Consider the following 24,791-nt stretch of genomic DNA (forward strand, 5'->3'; position numbering starts at 1 on the left):
CACACACACCACACACACACATATATATATATATATAGCTGCTGTCAGTACAAAACCTTGTATCTCCATTTTTGTCAGTTTTTGACGTAATTTGAAAATGCCTCGTGAAATGGACCAAAAGAAATGGCCAAAAGTTACTTGGAAAAAAGTCTGGTTCCATTGCCTTACATTAAAAGTAAAAGGTTTTTTTCCTTCTCCTGTAAAGTTATTATTTTGGAGATTCCAGGTTTTGTTCAGACAACAATTCCTATAATTTAATTTGCCTCCTCCAGCGTACCCCCTCTAAGAGACTGGACTACACACAGCAAGCCATTATACACGCACACACACACCCCTCCAGTGTTTCTCCTCTCTGGGAGGTGGAGGCAGTTTCGTGTTTGAGTTTAGTTGTGTTCAGTGTGCTGCTCTCTCCACAATAGCAGCCTGTGTGTGTTGAAGAACACACTCAATAGCACCTTCTCTCTCCCTACATAATAGAATAGAATGAAGTCATTCACTTTCTGCAGGATGTATTGTTCATTCCCCCTAATCCCTGCCACCCCCACACTCTTAACTCTTATCTGACTTTGGCTACAGGTGATTCTCATCATTATCATTCACATTTCTGTAATAATGTAGGCGGCGCGGCGAAGCTTTTGTGGACAGTGCTTTTACCATGCCTACACACACGGAGTGGGTGAATTCAGTGGGTTGATGGATGGGGGACATGACTAATGTTGCTGCACTCTCTATGGTTGCGTTTCCGTCAGCAGTCGCCTCCTCTTCCCCTTTTTGTTTTTTATGTTGTTCATTTTTAATAACTGCTTAGTGCCTATCGAATTATCTAAGCTAATAAATGCTAATGAATTATTTTATAGCGTCTTATTCAGTCTTGATAGGTGGTGGTATGGTTTGATTGACGCCACCGTGGCCTCAATGTCTTTATATTTACATAAATTACATTTTTTCATGAATTTATCCAATGTATACAGAGATCCTGTAAGGCTCTGTAACTTAAGAAAGTTTTTTGTAGCTTGGTCAAGTGTAGCCTCTGTCTATCTAGGCTGGCGAGCTCGTCCTGGAGGGCCAGGGCATTGTTAAATTCTTTGTCCTGTGGCAGTTTAGCCCTGCCCACTCATAGTGAAGCTATAAGCTGTGTTTCAGCCTGGATTGGTGCAATACAGGGCAGCCAATCAGAACTGAGATCATTTACATATGAGTCTTAAAGGCACAATAACAAAACCCGTCCTAAAGGGTAAAGAGAGAGTCATGTACACATTCATTTGGACTGTTTTTGATGCATAAAACCACACAAATGTTATAAGCGGATGAAAAGTATACAAGACAAATGTAGGAAATGGGCCATTTAAGATTAGATGCATTTTATTTTTTCCATGAAGGGAACTGTTGTTCCAAAGGAGCAGTTCTTGTCGTAAACTGTAATTGAAGTATAATGCCACACAAACTCCTGATGCTCTCCCACTTAAACAGTTTTCTGTCCCTTAGTCCTTTAAGTACAGGTCGGTGTGAGATAGAATCAAACACCACCCTGCATGTTTTTGCTTTTACCTTTGGTACTTAAATGTTTCCAAGCAAAACAAAGGGTTTTTTCTCCTCCTCTCCCCCTGTAGACGGCCTATGGGACTCGTCCAGTGTGCGGCTGCTGAAGCTCGGGGTGCTGCCGGTGAAGGCTCTGCTGGCCGTTGGGGAGCATGTGTGGGCATCGTCTGGAGGGCAGGTCTTCATCATCAACACCCGCACGCACACTGTGGAGGTAAATGGACACCCACCACCTGCTTGTTCACGCTCCAGTTAGAAACATAGCAGAGGAACCGGCCAGCTTTCAGTACTGAAACCACAGGGTTATGAATAAGAGTAGCACAGCTACTACAGCGTAGGTCTCTGAGGGAACTTATGACTTCCGAATGTTAAAGCAATAGTTTGGTGAAAAATAAAACTGACAACATTTTTCTCTTACCTCACTTACAGTTAGTCAGCCAAGACATGTTTGGTGTCTGGAGTTTGCTTTTTTAGTTTAATACTGGAGCTATGAGGCTAATGAAGCTAACCCTGGCCTTAAGCCAAAGTTAAGCTACATGCAAAGACACTTGGACGTACACGGAGAGGGAGATATAATAACTGAGGGAAAAAACATAAATTCAAAACATGAGAAATTGTTACATTAATTGGTTTTTATTTAGTTAAAAAATAATATTACGCCCCACTATTCTGCACGTACTTTTACAGCAACATGCGCTTAAAGCATGTAGCAGTTGGTCAGGGAAGCAGTTTGACTCACTGTAATGAAAATGCAGTGTTTATTTGAATTGTACATGACTACTGCATGAAAATGTACCGAGGTGGCAGAAGTACAAACACTCTGGGTAAAAAAAAATACTCCTGTAAAAGTGGAAGTATGGTTTACATTTTTTACTCAAGTAAAAGTATAAAAGTACTGGCTTCAAGATGTACTTCAAATAAAAATAGAGGTATTTAGTATTAAGTTTATTTGTTAGACACAGGGTTCAAAAATTGTTGATTAGATGTATACAGCCATGACACACACACACACACACACACATATACACATTATCTAAGCCGCTTATCCTTCTGGGTCGCGGGGGGAGCTGGAGCCTGACCCAGCAGGGCGGAAGGCAGGAAACACCCTGGACAGGTCGCCAGTCCATCACAGGGCTGCAACCATGACATTAAGTGTAAATAATGCTTTACATTAGATCTGCAAAATCATATAAAAGACTCATTTTAATATCAGTTTTGATCACCAAGAATTGTTCTTTGAACCAGCCAGGTCAAATAGTTCTTGTAATTAAGGCCGTGGGAGTGGGAATTTTTTCTTGATGTATTTGCACTGTCTAGAACTGTCTAGCAGTGGCTTGCAACTATTTCTTTCTTTTGGTTCTAAAGCTACCAAATTTTGCAAAGCAGAGAAGGAGCAGAGTGGTTCTTTATAGCCGGTGCTGTGGAGGAGAACTTCAACACCACATCACTCTAAATGGAAAGACTAAAGAAACTAGCACTTACTACGCTACTTTTGGAGGAGAAAAAGTCCACCAGCTTTAATTCCTCCTAATCAGCCCATATGAACATTAGCATTGTTAGCGAGCGCCTTGAATAGCACAACCAGCAATATGTGGCACAGTGACACAACACATAAGTGACACAACATGGTATTTCTATATTATAATAAGCTACTCACCGAGCTACGGTGGTGAGGCCTGCGTGTTTATTTATCGAGGTCTTTTAGCAAACTTAACTGATGGCAATGTCGAGGATGGTACATATGCCAGTGAATCAATATTGATTTTTGAGCTGAGTGTTTTTAAAATTCGCAAATAAGAGTAACACTGCTCTACGGTTCAGCCCGGCCTTCCGTGGAAAGACATATGACGAGCGCAGCTTTTCCACTGAAGTTTTTGACTTTTGACTTGATTCCCGATCTGCAAAAAAGATAAATAAATAAATGAGAAAACGTAATAGGAACAATTCAAATTTCTTTTGAAATGTAATGAGTAATAGGAAAATGTATTAAGTGATAGAAATACCCATGTAAAGTACAGATAGGTCTAAAAATTTACTGAAGTACAGTAACAAATAGGGATACTGGTATCGGCCAATGTAATTAATGTCATTTAATCATAATGATATTACTGCTGAGGTACATTACACTCATTTACACTACCAACTACAATTTTTAATGAGGTTACTCACCCTAGTAACAAAGTACGGTAACACTACTGCAGGGTGCTGTTCATGAGGCTACGTGACACCTACATAAGGTTGTTATGACAACTGACATAACCCTGTGTAGCTGTTTTATAAATGCTTATTCCCACAGGCATCATCTGTCATAAAGGCTACTCTAACTGACCGATGAAAACTGGTAAATTTATAGCGGATGACGTCTGTTGTAATAAGTGTTCATAAACAGTTATGCAGGGTTATATCAGTTGTCATGACAACCTTGTTGCAATGTAGGTGTCATGTAGCCTTATGAACAGCAGCCTACAGAAAAGTGTTACCCAAAGTACATATACTTTGTTACTTCCCACCCATAAAAATGTATAAATAAAAATTCAAACCACCTTAAAGTGAAGTAAAGGCTCGAATTATTATTTTTTAGTAGATGGAGTTAAACAGTCCTGCAGTCTGGAGATGCTGCAGCGCCTCTAACCCCCCTTACCCACCACGTCTCTTTAAGCATCCATTCCTTGTTAGCTATTCCAGCCTTTTTAGCTCCAGCGCAGAACTGAAAAAGCAAACACACCAAACATGTCTTGTCTAATCGACTAAGGGGGAATTGTGTAAATGAGCTTTTTGCTGAGCTACAGCTTTAAGCCAGCAGCAGCCCTAGCAAGACATTTGCACACGTTTTAATCTGTTTCAGCTGGTTTGCAGAAAGATGCTTAACACTTTGGTTTGGTGCTGGTGGTTTTATACTGTCCCGGTTTAATAGGGCTGGAATTTGAGCAGCGCGTTTGCTCTCCTCCTCCTCACGGCAGGCCGCTGTGTGGAGGTTATTTTAGACAGCAGGAGAGAGGTGGGTGTGTGTGCAGCGTGAGTTCACACTTCTCCTGCTCCGCTGTCCCACGCAGCTCCTGAGCAGCCAGGCAGCTCCAGCATTCACACAGCTAAATACTCCCCAGAGCGCTTCCCTCTGCGTCCGGATACGTTTACTGAAGAAACGGGAACATTTTGAAAAACTCAGCTCTCATCCGTGAACGAGATTCAGCTCAGTGCTGCAGTGTTTTATTTCACTGTGTGCCAGTTACGTTTGAACAGAGTTGTCGAGTGTGTATCTAAAAGGGATGTGTTTGCTGTGTTTAACCCTTAGACGCCTGCAGACGCTCTCTCTCTCTCTTTTTCTATCTATCTATCTATCTATCTATCTATCTATCTGTCTATCTGTCTATCTATCTATCTATCTATTGCCTCTATTTCTCTCACCTCTCTTTCTGTCTCTGAATTTCTCTCTTTTCTCCTTTCCTCTCCTTCTCTTTCTCTGTTTGTTTCTCTTGTCTCTCTCCTCTCTCTGTTTTTCCTTCTCTCTTCTCTCTCTCTCTCTCTTTCTCTCTCCTTTCCCCAGTCCTCCTCTCTTCTGTCTCTCTCTCTCCTCCCTCTTTGTTTCTCTCTCTTCTCTCTCGCTCTTGCTCTCTCTCCTGTCCTCTCTCCTTCTCTTTTTTCTGTTTGTTTCTCTTGTCTCTCTCCTCTGTCTCTCTGTCTCCTCTCTCTCTCTCCTCTCTCTACCTCTCTTCTCTCTCTCTCTTTCTCTCCCCTCTCTCCTTTCCTCTCTTCTTCTCTTTCTATCTGTTTATCTTGTCTCTCTCTCCTCTCTCTCTTTCTTTGTTTCTCTCCTCTCTCTCCTCTCGCTCTGTTTTCTGTCCTCTCTGTCTGTCTCTCTCTTCCTCTCATTTTCCCTCCCCCCTCTGTCTTTCGTTCTCTTTCCTTCTCTCTCTCTTGTCTCTCCATCTTTTGCATTTTCTCTCTCTCACTTTTTCTTCCTCCCCAATCTCTCTTTCTCCCCCTCTTCTCCCTTGTACACTCTCTCACTTTTTATTTTATTTATATTTATATCTCGCCCTCTCTCTTTTGCTCTTTCTCTTTCACTCTCTCTCTCACTCGCTCTCTCTCTCTCACTGTCTCTCGCTCTCACTCTCGCTCCCTCTTTCTTTCTTCCCCTCTCAGTCTTCTCTCATTCTCTCTCTCTCTCTCTCTCTCTCTCTCTCTCTCTTTTTAAGACACCAGCATAGGTGTCAGAATAGTAAATTCTTCTCTCTCTCTCTCTCTCTCTCTCTCTCTCTCTCTCTCTCTCTCTGTCACACACACACACACAGAGACACACACTCAATCCTGCTCTGGTCACTAAGCTCCTTACTGTCCCATCTGCACCTGCTCCTCTCGCAGTAGAGTCCTTTCAGGGACAGTGGATGCTGAAGTCAGACAGTTATGCATGCTCACTTACAGCCTTCAGCCTCGTCACTGCACTCCGCACATTTCTACACAACCCACTGAGACAGAGCTGCTCCCCGCAGTGATCTGTAATACCGTGCAGAGCAGCGTGTTGGCTGTTTATTCTGTGATGAGTCAGTGGAAAGTAATCATGATTGCCCCATTAATCGTATCCACACCTCCAGACCTGTTTTGGCTTGGTGAAGGCCAGGAGTTGTGCATGAGCTGTTAGCACAGAATATGCCCAGCGCAGATGCACACTGAAATAACTAATGCATTGAGTTTACTTGATGTTCAGTGTGCACATACAGTACTGTGCAAAAGTCAGAGACCACCCTTTAACAGCCAGAAATTACAAGTTATTCATTTTTCGGGAGATATTTCCGAGGGGATTGCATAATGAATGGGAAGTCTAATCAACATTTCAGTCTTTTATGTGGGTTTCCAGTAAATTTGTGATGAATTTACGTTGTGCTAATGTTCTGTTAAAACTTTAGGCTAAAACAAACTTTGGTGTGAACATACGAAGAGATTCACAGGGTAAATATTACACAAACTACAGCTTATGTGGCCTGTGTAAGCTAATGGGTTATGTAGACATAATGGGTTATGTAGCTCAAGCAGGCTTAAACTGAGCATAATATTAAGCTTTAAGCTAAAACAAACTTTGGTTGTTGAATGTATCCCTGCTATAAAAACACAGAAACTGTTAAATGTTTTTTTTCTGATGGTTTTGTAATGTGTTTTGATTTATGGTTCAATGGTTGATTTGTATTTTGGCGACGGTCTCCCTTCCTGAATAGTAATATGCATGGCGACACGTACAACCAGCACAGTCACTGTTTACATCGGAGACGTTATACATGAGAACGAACGCTGGTTGAAATATGAATGGGACGCTCGGTTTTGTTTACATGGTGCAATCGGCTGCCCTGCTGCGCGTACGTTCCACTGGAGTGAAACTGCAGGTGTGAATCTGCAGCTCTGCAGTCAGAGCCTTCCCCAACACTATGGGTCTGAAAGGATGTGCAGCTGTCAAGAAGCTCTCACTGAGAAAAGAAAATCGGCAAAAAAGAAGAAATCAAACAAAGAAGCTGCTGAACAATGGACTGACCACCCCAGAGTCCAGACCTCAACATCACCGAATGTGTTTTGGATTTCTTGGATCATGAGAAACTGCAAAACCAACTTATAAGACTGAACTTTGGAGGTGTGGAAAAAATATCCCTGCAGATTTCTTTGAGAAACTGTGGCTGTGTCCCAATTCAGGGGCTGCATCCTTCTAAGGACACTGTCTACGAAGGCATGTCCTTTCAAGTTTGCCACTTCTGTGAAGTTTTTTAAGGTTCTTTAAAGACCCAGAAACTTTGATTTCATTTTTTTTTCCATTTATTAGAGCTGGAGATGCTTCTCTCTGTCTGCTCCTTGCTCCCTAAAGCAAAACAAAACGTAAGTTTTTTCTTCAAGCTTCAGACCACAGTTTTTTTTACATTTCTATCATTAGCTATTCGACTTAGTTTAAACCCAGTAGTTACATTTAAAGTGTCTCCTTTTGACTGAAAATTAAATAAATAAAGGGTCTCTGATTTTTTGCACAGTACTGTAATTTCCACATGAATAAAACATATTACATCAGCACAATTGTTGCAGAAAGTAAGTATACTGAAAGATTAAACCTTAAAATATGTTTTATTCATGTGGAAATGAATCAAGCAAGTGCCGTACTTTTTCCCTGCGCAAGACTCACTGCAGCCTAGAAGTGGCTGTGGAAAAGCGATGAGCGCTGGCTTACACTGGCTTAAAGCCTGCCTGCGGAATTGGGGCTGTTAAATGCTTTATTCATTTCCCAACAGCCTGAAAATGTTAACTTTAACTGTTAGAGACAGCGTTCCAATGATACTGTCTCTCTAATTCGCTCTCTCCTGTGTCCATTTGAGTCTCTGTCTCTGACTAATTGGACTTTGTCTGTAGCCTTGCTTTATTCTGTCCGAGCTCTTTGGGTTACCTCATTCAGCTGCTGACAAGATCAGACACACAGACCTGGTCTGTTCCAGCTCCGCAGCCAAGCAGAAAACCAGCCTGCTTTAGAAAAAAGATGTGATTTCCCTTAAACTATTTCTCAAGAGTTACAGTTTAACCAAACATTGAAGCCCTTGGCTGAGCTAATCGGGAGTCTGCTGGTGAATGCTGGTTGATGAATTGAAGCAGGTGTGTAAGTGTTTGGCTGGGTAAACAAAGGAATCTGGGCAAAAGGGTGGAGTGAACATGGAAAATGTGATACGGTATAGTGTGTGCTTAGATAAATGTGTTTGATGTAGAGGTTTTAACACCTTTAGTACTGTGCAAAAGTCAGAGACCTTCCTTTCCCTGCAGGGATATTGTTTGGGCCCACTTTATATTGTGTCGCTAATTACTATGTAGTTACACTTGAATAACATATGCAACAACACCGTAACTACTGATGATTTAGGCAGTGTTACGGATGGATTACAGAAGTACAGCGTATTTAATTACACATGTGTGTCAACTTCAGTTTTGCCTCATCTAATTACACAAGTGTATCTTCTACACAGGAACGTTTGTGTAGTGTAGTGTTAAAGTTACACTTTAAAATAAGTGGACAGTTCCTGTGTAGTTATTATGTAGGTACTATGTAATAATGGATTGGTAATATAGACATTGCTTTAGGGGTTAATGCAACATATTTAATTGATGTCATGACAGTTTTCGATAAGGGGACGTCTGCTGTACTGTCACATTACAGAATGGTTTAAAGTGGAAATTGGTTACAGTGTCACAGCACTAGCAACATAAACGCTAGCTAAATGTTAGGAAAGCTGGCAGATACAGTGTAAGTAATGTCTTAATGTAAGTTATTACATACTTCCTTTTACTGCTGGAAAAAAAAACTTCTGAAAAAAACTGCTGGTCCAGCCTGATTACAAATGTAATTACATTTATGTTATTACACTTGTGTAATTACTTGAGGCAAAACTGAAGTTGATACACATGTGTAATTACATAAGATGTACTTCTGTAGACCATATGTAACAGTGACTAAGTCATTAATAGTTACATTGTTGTTGCATTTGTTGTTCACATGTAACTACACAGTTATTAGAGATACATAATATAAAGTGGGACCAATTTTTTCCACATCTCCAAATTCAGTCTTAGAAGTTGGTTTAGCATTTTCTGCTTCTCACGATCCAGATAATCCCAAACGCATATGGTGATGTTGAGGTCTGGACTCTGGGGTGGTCAGTCCATTGTTCTGAGAACACCAGCAGCTTCTTTGTTTGATTTGTCTATTTTCTAGTCTTCTCACAGTGGAAGGATGGACAGAAACATCTGTGGATGTTTTCAGATCTGAAGCAGCTTGATTTTCTCCTCTCTCTCAATGACGAGTTGAGATGTTTGTCTGATTTGGACAGTTTTGGTGGTCTACCAGGTCTTTCAGGTGGTTGTGAGCTGCAGGCTCTTTACTGTACACAAGCAAAGTGGAGCTACAAGTTATGTGTTTCTAGTAAAGTTTCCAATGAGTGTTCATAGTATGTTCTTCCTGTGTTGTGCAGCACCAGTTGGAGGCTCATCATGAAGAGGGTATGGTGGTGTCTCAGATGGTGGTGGCTGGTGTGGGCATCTGGATCGCCTTCAGCTCCGGTTCCACCCTCCGGCTCTTCCATACTGAAACCCTGGAGCACCTGCAGGACATCAACATCGCCACGCCCGTCAACAACATCTTATCAGGTAAATACACCTCAAAATACATGTAGCGCACACCAGTTAACAGGTCTTAAACACTGTACACTTGAAACAGTATTGGTTTGGGTAAATACACACATCAGGGTTATTCCACAAAGCAGGATTTCTCAATAAGCCAGTTAAATTAAGCCAGATGTCAAGCCTGTCAAATAAGAGAAGAGGCAAAACTTTATGTTGGATAGCCCTCACTTTTGACTCAAGTTATCCAGTTAACTGAAAAACCCTGCTCTCTGAAATACCCCCCTCTAAACTCCAGAGGCCACTTGCATAAAACATCTCAAGAATTTATTTGAAGCAGCATTAGGTAAATGCACAAACTTCTAAAGACATATATATATATATATAATGTATATACATTTATTGACTACTCTGAACATCTATCCATGACAGATTGAATAAATACTAGGGCTGTCATAGGTTTAAGATTAATCATTGTGATTTTTTTGTTTGTGTGTATTTAGTCATAATTAGTCACATCTGTTTTTTTTGCTCAAATTTGACCCAAAAGAAAGAGATTCTCCGTTGAAGAAGTAGTATATTTTGTTATAGCTATGAGTGGACAAAATAAGCTTCATCAGAACGTATTTATTTCAGAAATTCAGTAACATTTTCATCATGTGATCATGGGGTTCACATGAACTTCGCAATGAAAATTGTATGATTTCCATAGAGTGAATATAGTTTCCAGTTTTCATCGCCAACGTTCAGTGAGAGCAACAGTGGCTGCATGTTCCAGCCAATTACTGTATATATCATATATGCAGCATTTGTACAGCACGTAGATTCTTATTACATTGAAAGATCTTGGATCTGGAGCTCTACTTGGCTGTTGTTTTTGTTAGTTTGCTGCTTGTTGATCCTTAGGTCTCCCTCAAGTACTATCCAGCATAGGCTGCTGAAGATGCTGAAGGTATTGCTTTAAAAGTCATTCAAATGCTGCATTTGAATGAGAAAGTTACAGTCACAGATTCTGCCAAAGCAAAATACATTGTGCTGCGACTGGGCCTCAGCCTGTACTCCTACAGGTGGTTTGTAGGGTCATCGTCTGTTTGATTCATCTTTCCAATAACTTTGAATATCTATATACCCATAAATAACAGCTTATCTGATAGATACCTTTAACCTTCCCTGCCTCTACACACCGGTGTACCTTTCAGGCACACCTTCGCAGGTGAACACACTTCTTTACACCTGTATAATACACACCAACCAGTAGACACACAGCTTAATTGACATTTTTATAGGCGTACACTATGGAAGATCATTCTCTCAGACAAATATAAAGCTCAACAAACCTGTAAAACTGTCAACATTACACTCAGGTAAATATACGTTCTCAGGAAACATGTAAATAGACACCATTAAACCTGTCAACAGTTTAATCCACATCGCAAACAGTGTGGCTTGTGAAGAGCATTTTCAATAGAGCACAGCCTTCTCTACTCAGGCATTTCTCATAAACAAAGGCCCTCCGTGTAACCTATAATAAAGGGCTTTGTCCTGCGTCAGGTGACCTCATAGGCTTTGTCTCTTTGTTGTATGTGCTTTCTTATTGGTTGAGTTATGCAATCATCTTCAAGGCTTTCATGTGGACAAACAGAGCCCCAAAAAAACCTCTAATTTTCTCCTGACTGAGACACCACAGTCTTGAAATGATAGACCACTGACGCTTCCCGGATCCAAACACTGCTCAACACTGTCCAAAGCTCTCTGAAAAATCTATTCCAGCAAGACACACATGAGTTTTATCACGGTAAAGGGGTGTTAGACATCCATTCTTACACAGTTCATTAACCCTCTGATAACTAGCGGCTTGTAGGTGATACGTTAGAGTTTTCGTTGTGCTACCGTGTTTTCTATCACTGTGTAAAAGAAGTTGGCTTTTATTGGATACACTTTCAGAGGAAGCGCGTCAGCACATTTAGAACAGTAATGAGTAACACTGAAGTGAGTAGTATTTTCCTATTCATGTACTGTTTTGCTTGTAGAAGTTTTTGTGACGCAAACAAAAATATATAATATGTGCATATTTTCAGCTTTGTTAGATCATGTTATCAAAATAAATGCACAGACAGTATTGAGACATCATGGTATTAACAGCAAAGAGTAGATGCTAACAGGTTAACAGTCGGCAAAGGTTGCTACTTTTTACAAAATGAAGTGCTGGTTTTAATGAAATTGGCAGTTTGTAGTGAAAACTTTGCATTACATTAGAATAGAAAAGAATGCAAAATAGAGGCAGTTTGACTAGTGGTCTCAGAGTTTTGGACCCCACTCTATATGTGAACAAGTAAGGAAAACGTAGTTTTGTTTGCTGTGTCTCTTTTTTAATAGCAGTGTTGCACGACAGTGGCTGCCGGCATAAAGTATTTTAACCTTTGTGTGGTGTTGGGGTCTGTAGGACCCATTTTCAGTGTTCACCAAAAGAAAAAATGATGCTATTTATCATTATTTCAGCCTCAGAATTCTTGGTCTTTGCTCATTTTCTGTGAAGAACATATAAAATAACCCATTTTCAGTGCCTTCACTCTGTTCACCCCCCACACATTTATATTACACATGTGGTGTTGAGTGAACCTGTGGGGAATAAAAGTGTGGAGGTGCTGTGTCCTTCACTCTGTTCTCCTCCTACATGGCCTGCTGTTAGTGTGTGTGTGTGTGTGTGTGTGTATGTGTTTGTATATATGTGTGTGAGGGTGGACAACATGGACAGGCTGCTGACTGGCTACAGCTGCTAAAGGAGAACCCTACGCTGGCCCCTTGTGATATTTTAAACATCTGGTATATTTACATAAATTGTTATGGCTGTATTGATTTAAAAAGCAATAATGTGGTGGGTCCACCAGACCACTGAGTAACAAACACATCAACACCACACAAGGGTTATGTATTTATCTAAAAGGGGAACAAATTTCAAAATTTCTGTACAGTTAAATGCTTAGCATGTAATCAAATTAGGTCATCATAGTTTTTTACTTTTTTCTCTGTGATCTTTTAGACCCATAGATTAAGTTTCATTTCTTCAGTTTTTGACAGCTGCTGAAGTTTTTTCACAGCTTTAAATTAATCCATTAATCATTTTACTTGGAGGGGAATTCTACAGATTTTTTTCAAAATCATTCATAGTGGTTTGGTGTAAAATACTTAGTTCTAGAGAAACCCAGTCAGAATTGTTCATAGTGGTGGATACAGAAACCAGATGTCTAAAGAAAGTTATTACATGAAATGAAAGTTATTACATGAAATGTAATAACTATGAATACGCTGCATGATGTCTAACGCATAGTTTAACGGTAGTTTTCTGGTGATGTTTTGGCCTAAAACGTATTTTAATCAAATTATTTTAATGTACTCATGATGGAGGGATATATAAAGAGTGCTGTAAGGCAAAATAGTCCCCAAAGGAAACGTTCTTTTTCAGATTGACCACTATTTTACCATCTTCAACATTACATATAAAAATTCAGAGGATGTGTAGGTTAACTGGTGGTTTGGATAGTAAATAATATGGCATAATTTGTGTTGTAGACATGGTGACCTCTGGTTCCTATCACCTCCACTGTTAAGACATCTGAGTCTGTACGTTTACAGTGAACCATTTCACATCAGACCACTCTGGATGACTTTGATAACCACAGAATTATGTAGAAATTTTGAAGGATTCCCCTTCAACTAAATGATTGTATGAATTTAAAGCTGTGAAAAAAACTTCAAAAACTGAAGAAATGAAGTTTAATCCAAGGGGCCAAAAGGAAAACCTAAGGCCGTGATGTTTTCTGCAAGCAGACACTAGCCTCTAGTTTGGAGCAAGAGTCGTAAAGAAACCTCTGTGTGATATTTTGATGATGTTTGGATGCCGCCCAGGGGATTTGTTGTCATCAACGGGGTCATTCATGTGTCTCCACATGACCATGTGTGTATTACATCACAGGATTGGGCTTTACCCTGTATTATCCTGGTGTTTTCTAATCACTATGACTACAGCGTTGTTGGTGTGCATGTTGTCTGATGAATGAGTGCTAGTTCTGCTCTTCACTTCCTTTTTTCTGCTCTCATCCCTGTACAGAGCAGTGCATTGGATTTACATGATTCAGCTGTGTACTTTGTTTACAGATGTATAAAATATATTACATCAGCACAAGTGTGTCTTACTTTTAGCAATAATTGTTTTATATACTGTATTTTATTCATGCAGAAAGGATGTGCACATTTGGATCAAGTCAATTCAGCGCACTACTCCTTCAGTACGTGTTTAGAAAGGCATGATTGCAGAAGAGCTAAGATTCCTACAGAAATCCAAAAATAACAGCGGATGGCAAAATAGCGTTTACAGCTCGTTCGATGAAGCAGTCGAGATCAGAGCAGAACTGGGGTTTTGGGCTGGAACAGTAATCTGTAATCTGTGTTTGCATAATCTATTCCCCAAATCCAAGCCTGTTTGAATTCCACTGAAAGCTTCCCTTCCCATCATGCAGTGAGTCAGACTGAACTAGCGCCAGCAGACTTCTCAACACAGCAGTGTGAGTCTGAGCCTGTATATAATAATAATGGAGTTGGTTAATGAAAGCTTACTCACGTACAGTGTTTTATGGGCTTATTATGGGCTTCAGTTTGAGTTTAGACCAAAAGGACTTTTGACCACCGTCAAGATTTTGGGCTAGGTTTACTAAAAGAGGTGCTAATTACAGAAAGTCTGCCAACACTTTGCGCTAATGGGGGCGGCTTATTTAGCAGTTTATCTACTAAGAACTTCCATGCAAATGAATGCAGGAGCAGCTTCATAGTTAACATATGAGCAGCGCATTGTCACCTCTTACATGACTGACGTGGTCTTGTATCCGCCAGGTAGGAAAGTAGGCCCAGTAAGCAAACTACAGCACTGCATAGCATTGGCAGATGGGTAATCGGGAGATTTGGGAGAGTTCCCGATGGGCTGGTAGCAAGAACGCTCAGACAAACTATAAACGTTGCATCCTTAAGTAGTGCAGCCCCGGTTCACTGATTGTAACTGAGTCTTACAGAGATTTGATGAAGCTGAAGTTGGCTTTGCATTCTCATTTCCCATTCCCCCTTAAATAGCCCCCACAGATTAGCGAATCAAATTCAGTATGACAGTGTGAATCTTATACAGGCTGACACAAAAGGCAGATCTACAGTTTTTTTTTTCTTTGCATTAGAGACGTAGTAATTTTCATACGTGAATCATGTAAGGATGGACAGTCTTGGCAAGAGCAGCAAAAAACCAAGGCGGCACTGAAAAGACTAGAATGAAAAAGCTACTTGAGGAGGATGAGGACCTATCCGAGCTGGAGGGCAGTGAGAAATGCTGACCATAACACACTTAGCAGTAGTTTGTAGCATATTGACTGTCATGATTGTCACATTTGAGATGTTTTCATTTGAGAAGTTTTCCAGGGGTGCCCCCTGACCTGGGCTTGTGGGAATATAGCCTCAGATATTTTTTAACCCCAGGGCCCACCAGCGGCCCCAAAGGTTTATTACAAATTTATGTAATGTAAGAATAGCTTAGTTTGCATTGAAGTTCTTGTAATTACTATGTAATAATATGTAATAAGCTTGAGATTAAGGGGTTAACCAGCCCCGAACCTTATTGTATTAACACCGTTAAAATGGCTAAATTCATAAACCACTGGATGGAAAATTGTTCAGTGACAAATTGTTCCCTGTGGTATCTAGGTAGATATAGCCGAGTGAGCTCTCCCATTGTTTAGAACTTCAGGAGCTGAACTGAAGGCCTTACATCAGGAACTGGCAGTGGACGCAACCAATCACATTTTGATTTACAGTGGACAGGACCAATTTCGTGAGAAATAAGGTGACCTTAGGTCAGGGGTGTTCAACTAAAATGAGGGGAGGTCCAATTACATCAAATTTCTTGCTTACAAAGGTCCAGAAAAACAAATGTCAGTAAATAGCACTAAACTTATAAAACTGTTGTTTTAAAATCTAACACTTGTAGTTTTCGTATTAAAACTTCACTTTTAACAGAACTGAGTTCAGTTCATTTAAAAAAGAACTGAATGTGAAAACTTCCTTATTCAGTGTTTCAAGTACTGTGGAAACAGCATAAAGTAGTGGCTCTGTGTTTGTTGGGTGGCGTAGCTCTGCAGCTGTGTTTGGATATCCTCAGTGATGGCGGAGAGTGACTGACAGTGGGATTGTGCGGTGTGTGTGTGTGTGTGTTTTAGCGCTGAGCCGACTGCAGGGGACGTTTGTGTGTGTGACGGCTGAGTCGACCTGCCCTGTACTGTCAGACACACTGAAGACCACCCCCAGCTCACACTGAGCCATGACAGCGCCTACAGTGCAGGCCAGGACAACGGCCAAAAAACAAAAACAAAAGCAAAATCTCTTACTTTGGCTCTGTTCCTTCTGCGTTTGTTTTGCTTTTCTTCTCTCACTTCAGTTGCTTTAAGTGTTTGCTGAAAAATGCTGTTTGCTCAGACACAGCAGTCATATTCGGTGACTGTAATAGAGTTTGAATAGTGATGCTAAGAGGTGACAGAGACGTTAAGATCATTCCTAAATCTGCCATTAGAGTTATCTTGGCTGAGAGCAAATCAGCCTGTTGTGTTTGGCGCGCCATGACTGATTTCTGTGATAAACAAGAACCCCTCTCTCTCTATCTCTCTCTCTCTCTCTCGCTCTCTCTCTCTCTCTCTCTCGCTCTGCCTCTGCATATCTGTCTGGCTGCATAAATCTCATCTGCTCTCATTAATGCCATCAGTCTGAGGATTAAACTGGCTGCGACGACTGATTGGGGAGAAAGCAGCAGTGAGCATGTGTCAATTAGAGCACTTCATCATCTTCATCATCGTCTGCACCTCTGTGATCATCTTTATTCTTCCTCATTTGCGTGGGCTGTATGAAGATAGGAACATTGTGTGAGAGAACAGTGCGCTGATAAAGTGTTTATGACAGCGCAGTGTATAATTAAGGCAGCACTCAGTTGGCGCAGACCAGCCGCACTGTCTTCACCATACTGTCTTTATCTAAAGCTTTTCTGAGCACTTCATGCTCTTTAGGTTCATTTGCACAAGGAGTATCTGGTACTAGTGTAACTGGCCCCTTCAGTCTTCAAGGAAAGACAGCCATTGTTGGTTTAATTTTTACGTTCTCGAATTTCTTTCATCAGCAGCTTTGGAACGATGGGCATAAAAGGTGTACCTGTAGATTGTCGTTCTTAGCAACTAAGACAAATTCCAATTAGTTTGAATCTGAAATTGATGTAGTTTATTTCTGTGAACAGTCTTGCCTGTTATATCCCAAGTGGCAATCATCGGGGTCCAATCATAATGAGCCAGTAGAATACAAATGATGGGCAAAGTTTTTAGAATGGGCTCGATTTATAATAGATATGGGGTCTCAAAAAAGTGGTCCATTCAAAAAACTTTTGTATTTGTATAGCTGTTAAACTCATAGCTGTTAAACTGTTTCATCAACTTGAATTTCACTGCAATTGCTCCTATATTGTGGTGATCAAAGTTACACCAGACTTTTAATCACTTCTGTCAACAAGCTGAAAACGAAAGAGAAAATGAAAATTCAGAAGGTTTATAATGGGGTGGCCAGGTTAGACCAAGTATTTTTAGTGGGGGTTGCAAACTAGTTTGGAAAAAATGAAAAGAAACAGCATTTTAATAAAATTCTTCTGTGCTTATATTAGGTCTACGTTATTATTAGTATTTATTTATTATAAATTTTTTATACTGCTTAGCAACTAAGACAACTTCCAATTAGTTTTCATCTGAATTTGTTGCGGAACATTTCTGTGAACAGTCTCATCTGTTAACATCTTAAGTGCCAATCATCGGGGTCCAAGCACCAAGAACCAGTAGAATACAAATGATGGGCAAAGTTTTTCCGAATGGGCTTGATTTATAATAGATATGGGGTCTCAACAGAAGTGGTCAATTTTGAACATACTGGCTGCTTGACCTTGGTATGGCAAGCAACAATTTTTTAAACAAAAATGTCAAAAGCCCTTGTATTTACACAGCTGTCTAACTCAATGAACAAAATAGTTCCACTGCAAATGCCGCTATATTTTAGTGTCAGAGTTACACCAGAGTTTTAAGCTAAAATCACTTCAGTTTTCGCCTAGAAACATTGCTGCTGGACCTTCATTTCTGGCATTCATTTCTCAACCTCTGACCTTGTGTCTGTATAGTCACAACAGAATTGTTCACAGTGGTGATGGGGGGAGCATCCAAAGCATTTAATGCCTCCAAAATCTGCTTCACAGAAAACCATTCTATGAAATGATTATAAATATGTTTATTCATGACTGAGACATTGTTTTACAATAGTTTTAAAAAGCGTTTAGCATGGAGGATGTTGCAACACAAATTTGTCCCCAAAGGAAACTTAGTTTTTCAGTTTTGCCATTATTTTAGAATTATCTACATTACATATAAAAGTTAGAAGACGTGTAGGTTCACTGGTCTTTGGGACTTGTGTGTGACATTGTGAACATGGGAAATTTCTCTACATTCTAAGAAATAAAGGTACTAAACTGTCACTGGGGCAGGACCATTCTTGTCACTGGGGTGGTACCCTCAAGGGTACATCTCAGCACCTTTAGTCAGGGAACATAATTGTACCATAATTGATTGAAATTATGGCTTTAAGTTGTACTGACTCCACACACCCCGTCTCGTCTCCAGGCTTTTATTTTATTGCTCTGTTTTAAAACATTCGGTTATGAAAAGGAACTTTTCACCTGGAAAAAACTTATTTAAGGTGCAGAATTGGACCTTGCAACCACTGTTGTACCTTTGAGGGCACATTTCCATTGTTTGTACCTTGATGATAAAAAAAAATGTACCTTTATTTCTAACAGTGAACCATTTGTATTTGCATTTGAACTATGCAGAATTTTTGAACAATCATTTGAATTTTTTGCCAAACTATTCTTTTAAATGCTCTGTCTGCACAGATTTCTCACTATGGAATATGAAAATGCCTATCAGCTATATTGAGTTTGGGTGGGGAGTGTTTAAGAAGGTCAAGTTAAAAAAGAAAAGAAAACAGGATGTCAGTTGGGGTCAGCTAAAGTCTGGGACTCCCACATCGCTGACAGGCCCCTCCTTCCACTGCCATGCATGCGGTGTGTGGGGCATCACTGGCCTCAGTAAAGACTTCCTGTCTGAGGGTGACTGGGGGTTCTGCGAGACCACAGAGAGAGCCTTCGGTTTACATGAAGTATTTATACTTGGTCTTCTCTGTTTGCATTGTTTCAACCACTAACAGAAAAAGAGCATTTACCGCCAGTTTATTTAAAGTGGTGGATCTCACCACGTCTTTTCTAAAGCAGTGATTTGTCAGGGCAGGCTCAAATACTGTTCATTAAACACAGTAAGGTATGTGTGTTGCCCGCTGGGCCTTGTTCCTGCATGCCTCAGACGCTGAGAAACTCTTTTGGGATTTCTAGAGTTACGTCACAAAGACTGGTATAATGGCCGGGTGATATTTAACCTGATGACTACTTGAAGTTATTTTTTAAACAAATAGATCGACCATTAGTGGATAGTGTGAGACAGGTTTGTAAATAAGCGATTTGGCTCTTGTTTTAACCACTTAAACTTAATTTAGTTATTAATATCAAGACTAATTGTTCAGTACTGACTTAAGTTATTCATCCAGGGCTGTGTTATGTGGGAAAAAATACCATATTGTACAGTTTGTAACCCATTTACTGTTACATCTTACTGCTTGTTCTCCCACAAGCCCTGTCCAGTATAATATGACGAAGGCATCTTCTGCTGCTAATGTTACAGGTTTTACTCATACTACGGCCTTTAGCACTGTGTTTTGCTTGTAAATGATACTTCAGACTCAACATACCTCTGTGATAAACAAGTTCAGAGCAGCTGGAAATAGCTTATCAAGAGAGCCATCAATAAAATTTGCCATTTAAAAGCTGTGTTTGAATGAGAGGACTACAGTCGCAAAGTCATATCAATGCATAAGCAGCTGGGCTTCAGGCTGGAACTACAGATGGTTTGAATAGTCAATCTGAGAAAATGTGTTAAAGGCATTTAAAAATTAGCAGCGTTAATAATTTATCATCTTAACTTTGACACCACTACTTTAAGGACGGTGTGCACTCGAGCTGGGATGGGCACCACAAGAAAGTGCAGTAGCTTCTAATAAGTAGATCAGATTCATCTGGGAATTGTCTAAAGATGAGCATAACACTGTCATTGTCACTAATTTGTTTAAATTTGAATAGTAACTTAGAAGTAGTGTAGAATATTTCATTTTCATTTTACGTGTCCCAACTTTGTTTTAATTTTTTTAAAATAGTAAAACTTTCATTTGTTTATTTCCAGGTTTAAATGGAAAAATCTCAGATATGGTCTCAGACTTTTGGACCCCACTGTATTTCATACTTCCTTGTGATATGTTGGTGAATAGAGATGGCTTTTTTCTTTTCTGATAACGATATTGAAAACTTATCTCTCCTGATCCAGTATGTTTTTCTTTAACAATTACTAAGCTTTACAATGAGCTCATTTCAATTGAAGCACTTTTCTTACAGTACACAGTGTGTGAGTGTGTGCTGTTTCAGAATAGACTGGATCGGAGACATTTTTTTTTCTCAGTATCTCAGTAGAACAAGCATTTTGTGCTAATATCGGCCCAGTCCTGATACCTGGTATCGGATCAATGCTGTTTCTACTAATTAATCACTTGTGTGACTTTTACAAAAGTAATTTACGCTTGTTGGATCATGTTGATCACCTTGATTAATTGAAACATCCAGTGAACATCTGTAATTGGTCAGGATGCCACAGCGCACAATAAAACAGGTGCGGGTACAGGTGCTGTTCAAAACGTCCCTTAATGCGACCTCAGTTTGCACTGTCAATGCATCTAAAACTATTGTTGTGTTTGTTAAGACTTCAGCTCATCTCGCAAACTGTGTGTAGAACTGCTCGCTCATGAAGCATAAGGTTTAAAGAAGACAAAAAAAAAGCTGTCAACAAGCTGAAGACATAAGAGAAAATGAAAGTTCAGAATGTTTACAGTGGGGTGGCCAGGTTAGACCAGGTCATTTTAGTGGGGGGTGTGAACTATTTGGGAAGAAAAATGAAAAGAAACAGTAAATAAAATTCTTTTGTGCTTATATTAGGCCTACATTAGAAGTGTATTTAGGTATTTAATACTAAGTTGTTAATTACATTTCTTAAACATCAGAAACTAATTTTATTCCTGTTTTTATTAAGGTGTAATGAAAAAAATTGCTAGATTTGTTTCTTGCATCATTTCTACTGCTGAATATAGTGTTATTGGATCCACAACAAATCAAAAATACAATATTGATAAAGAAATGTATTTAGGTGCCTTTAGTTGTGTTTCACTAATGTAGAAGTCCAGTGTTAGCTGGTCCTCTAGTAGCATTGCCTCAGCAAATTAAAGCACTTAAGTAAAAACGCTCATTGCTCAGTAAAGTAGCTTATCAGAGCAACAACAAGCTGATATTTGTGTGCAGCACTATCCTGAATGCCCCTGATGTCGGGTTTTCACAGTAAAGTATAAACATTCACATGGAATCGGTAAGAGAACATTTCTCTGGTGACTGCTTTATGGATGACAGCTGATTCATTTTACATAGCAGGGGTGGCCAGAAGGGTGGCCATATGTCAAACTAGGATGGCACTGGCCACTTCGTTACCCCCACTAGTTCAGTGATGAAGAGATAACAGTGTAGATAGGTGAAGTTCTCACCAAAACATTCTGCAGGGGTCTTACTTTATAACACGTATATTGTTGCTGCATCACAGCATATTTTGTGCTGTATCGTCTCAGGAGAGTTTAAAAGTGTTATTCTGATGGCGAACATTCTTTCAGCATGCATTCGATGCTTGTGCCTCAGTCTAACCACTGAGTCTGCTGCCATTGTTAAAGGAGGTCTCTCAATCTCTCCGAGACCCTAACACAAATTTACGTCTGGTTTTACAAGGTGGAGAAAAATGTACACAAAACCAGCCAAATGTTAGTAAATCCAGCAGAAAAGGCAACCAGTGAAGCGTATTTGGCATTTTTCTATTCACGTGGGCCATAAACTGTGCATTTAGGCTCGTGGACCAGTTTCAAAAATAACACACGAGAAGAATGCGTCTGATTTGCGTCCGAAACTGGAACAAAAGGTTTAAAACATTGGGCCCCTCATCGCTTGGTTAGAGGCTTATTTGCATATTGCAGCCCTCTGCAGTATTAATATTGCAACGATATATTGTTGCAGCCTTAATAACTACTATCAAACTAATCTGTCAGTTATGTTGTTTAGAGATTGAGGATCTGAAATGTGGTCCCCCATGCGTGCTCTCCAGGTTTTAAGAGGTTTTTAAGCTCAGAAGATAGATGCAATCATGGTTGTCCTATCATTTCCATCTTGTGGAATGCAGTGGATCTGATCCTCTAGGACTTGGACAGTTCTGGTTGTTTGTGTGACTCACATGAGCCTTGTTTTTACGAAACTGTATTTGGCAGCTAGGGGTCCGTGGGGGACCCACATCAGGGAGTTTGTGGCCGCATACAGTTTCTCTTCTTGCAGGGGTTCCTCTGCAGGGGAGCTGAGAGCCAAGAGCAGAAGTGTTTTTTCATAGAAAGACAGAGTGGGGGAGAGGGAGGAGAGAAAGGGAGTGGGAGATGCAGAATGAGAGAGGGAAAGAATAGTGTATAACACGAGGGAGAACAAATAGAGAATGATTGAGGTCAAGCCGAACTCGGCCTGTCGTTTTTGCGGTCAGAAACACTCAGCAGGGGGTTCGGACGTGAGGTGATGTCATTTATTGCAGAATACTTCCAGATTTTACTTGCTTTTTTTCTAGTCCTGGAGGAGAAATACAAACATAAGCCCAACAGGACCTGCTTTTTCCATGCTCAACCCTGAGCGGCCAAAAGAGTTCTCCTGGCCTCATCCAGTGCTTGCAGAAACGATCTCGGGCAGCGCCATTGGCGTCCATTAAAAAGACCTAATGTCTGTGTGAGTGGCTTTAAGCTTATCATTTATGTCCCTTTTTTAAGCCCCTAATTGCTCTTTTTATGACCCTTGCAGTATTGATGCACTGTCCCAGAAGGCTAAAGGGCTTTTAGACGTTTTGGTTTACCTCACTGACGGGTTACAAAGACATCGTCCTCCACTGAGCTCTGAAAAGGCTTTCCTTAGGCCTAGGGCCTCAAAACCAGTAGCCTGACAGTACATTGGTTGTAATGCTAAGAGCTAAAAGCCTTTGCGATTTATTCGGACAACGATAATACCTTTGCTTGTTCTGTGAGGTGCAAAGTAGATCTTATTTGTTAAGGACACTCTGCCTGTTTGTTTGGGAGCCACAACATTTTATGTGCGTTTTACTGTGTGTAAATATGTCTCAGTATGTGCTAATGTGCTAGTATGGGCTAAAAATTATAAACAAAAACACAGACTTATTTTGCTCCTCTTTAAGCGTTAGCTCAGCTATAGCCACATTTCTCTCATATCCACCAGTAAAAGTGGAATAGTTTCTTGTAAAATGTCTCTCAACCTTTGACTTTTTACGAGGCTGAAGTCGCTTCTCATTCACCAGCTTCTTGTTTGAATTTTTCTGTTCCACCTTAAATGGTGCCTGAGGCGCCAGAATGTAACTGCTGTACCATTTAAGGTAGAACAGGACAATTCAAACAAGAAGCTGGGTGAATGAGAATCTGACCTCAGCTTTACGACTTTTTAGTGTTTGACCGTTTCTTCTTGCAGATTAAATGCATCAGGAAACCAGCTGGCTTGATTATAAACAAAAATAAGTCCATCATCTCCAAATTCTGGATGTTCGTCTTAAGTTTGTCACTTTGTCTTTTCGTTAGCTACTAGCTAAGTGACACTGTTGTCTTCGTTGCTATGGTGACCAGCAGTCTGCGCGCCAATCTTCAGGGTTAAAGAGTGAATTAGCGAGTATAGCTACATTAACTCCAGCGTTTAAGACCATTTATTGTTAAACTGTGTTGAACGATCAGCAGAGCTTTATTTTACTGCAAAGGAGGATTATTTTATTTTTATCTACAAATCTAATTCCGCTGTGGAGCCACAACAGGGCAGTAAAAGAGCCGTTGCCGACCCCTAGTTTAGTGGAGCTGTAGCTCCAAAATCAGCTCGAACGTTATGGAGATCAGAGCAGTTTTTTAAAGCAGCTAAACAATGACCTCTCCCTGAATTCATGTATGAGCGTCTGTTTTTCCCGAACAAGCAGCATAACTTTATAATATGTTATTTTCTGGGACCCCAAAATTTAGATTGAGACGTTTAGCAGGTCCAAGAGGTTAATTAGGGGTCCCAGACCCCTCAGGACCCACTGAAAAAAAAATCACGTCAGAATATTTCACATATTTCGCGGCCTACCACTGGTCATTAAATTTACTTGTTTATTTTTTGTTCAGATACTTTTTGAATCTTTTCCCCACATGGATGCTGCTTCGATAAACATGTCAATGATCATGTAATTTAATTTCCCCCTGCTGAGATGAGGAAGACACCATTCCACAGAAAAATAACTGATTAAATGTGTGATGTTTTTTTGTATTTAAGGTTTGCCAAGCTTAGCCTGTGTCCAGTGTACAGACAACACTCTGGGTGACTCAGGCTTGTGTGTATTTGTGTGACACATTAGATGGGATGGTCTCAGACGGCTTTGTCTCCTGTGACCCAAATACTTAGCCATGTGCACAGTAATGCCACAAACAGATAGCGGCCTGCAGATGACACCTAATCATAGCCTTACCGCTGCTCTCTTCCTCACTTCCTTCCCTATACTTAACTCTTTTTGGCCAAATTCCAGTCCAAACAGTTGAATCTCGACCCACTTCTTCCCCTTTCATATATCTGTGATTACTAGAATAATTAGGGATGGATGTACTTTTGCTTCAGTGAGTTTCTGTATATTTTTATGCAATTATTGAACACATTTTCAAAGTTTCAAAGCTAATAGTCGTTTGCGAACTAAAAAGAAACTGCAAACAGGGATGTCCAGAGCTTTTTTTGCTTTGTTTTTTTAATGGATAGCAGATGAGAGGGGTTCATT

At 40.2% G+C, this 24,791-nt stretch overlaps 1 protein-coding gene across 4 annotated transcripts in view; it reads left to right on the top strand.

Annotated features, from left to right (window-relative positions):
• arhgef10 (Rho guanine nucleotide exchange factor (GEF) 10) overlaps window positions 1-24,791 on the top strand; it is a 153,032-nt gene that overhangs the window by 115,803 nt on the left and 12,438 nt on the right. For all 4 annotated transcript variants that reach the window (XR_005008541.1, XR_005008542.1, XR_005008543.1 and 1 more), the window contains 2 exons: window positions 1,611-1,753; window positions 9,522-9,696. Coding sequence is in view for 1 of the 4 variants with exons in the window: in XM_036593312.1 (XP_036449205.1) it covers window positions 1,611-1,753; window positions 9,522-9,696 (318 nt within the window). In the remaining 3 variants the exon portion in view is untranslated. The remainder of the gene's footprint in view (window positions 1-1,610; window positions 1,754-9,521; window positions 9,697-24,791) is intronic.

Source organism: Colossoma macropomum, unplaced genomic scaffold (genome assembly GCF_904425465.1).
Source record: "Colossoma macropomum unplaced genomic scaffold, Colossoma_macropomum, whole genome shotgun sequence".
Classification (NCBI taxonomy): Eukaryota; Metazoa; Chordata; class Actinopteri; order Characiformes; family Serrasalmidae; genus Colossoma; species Colossoma macropomum.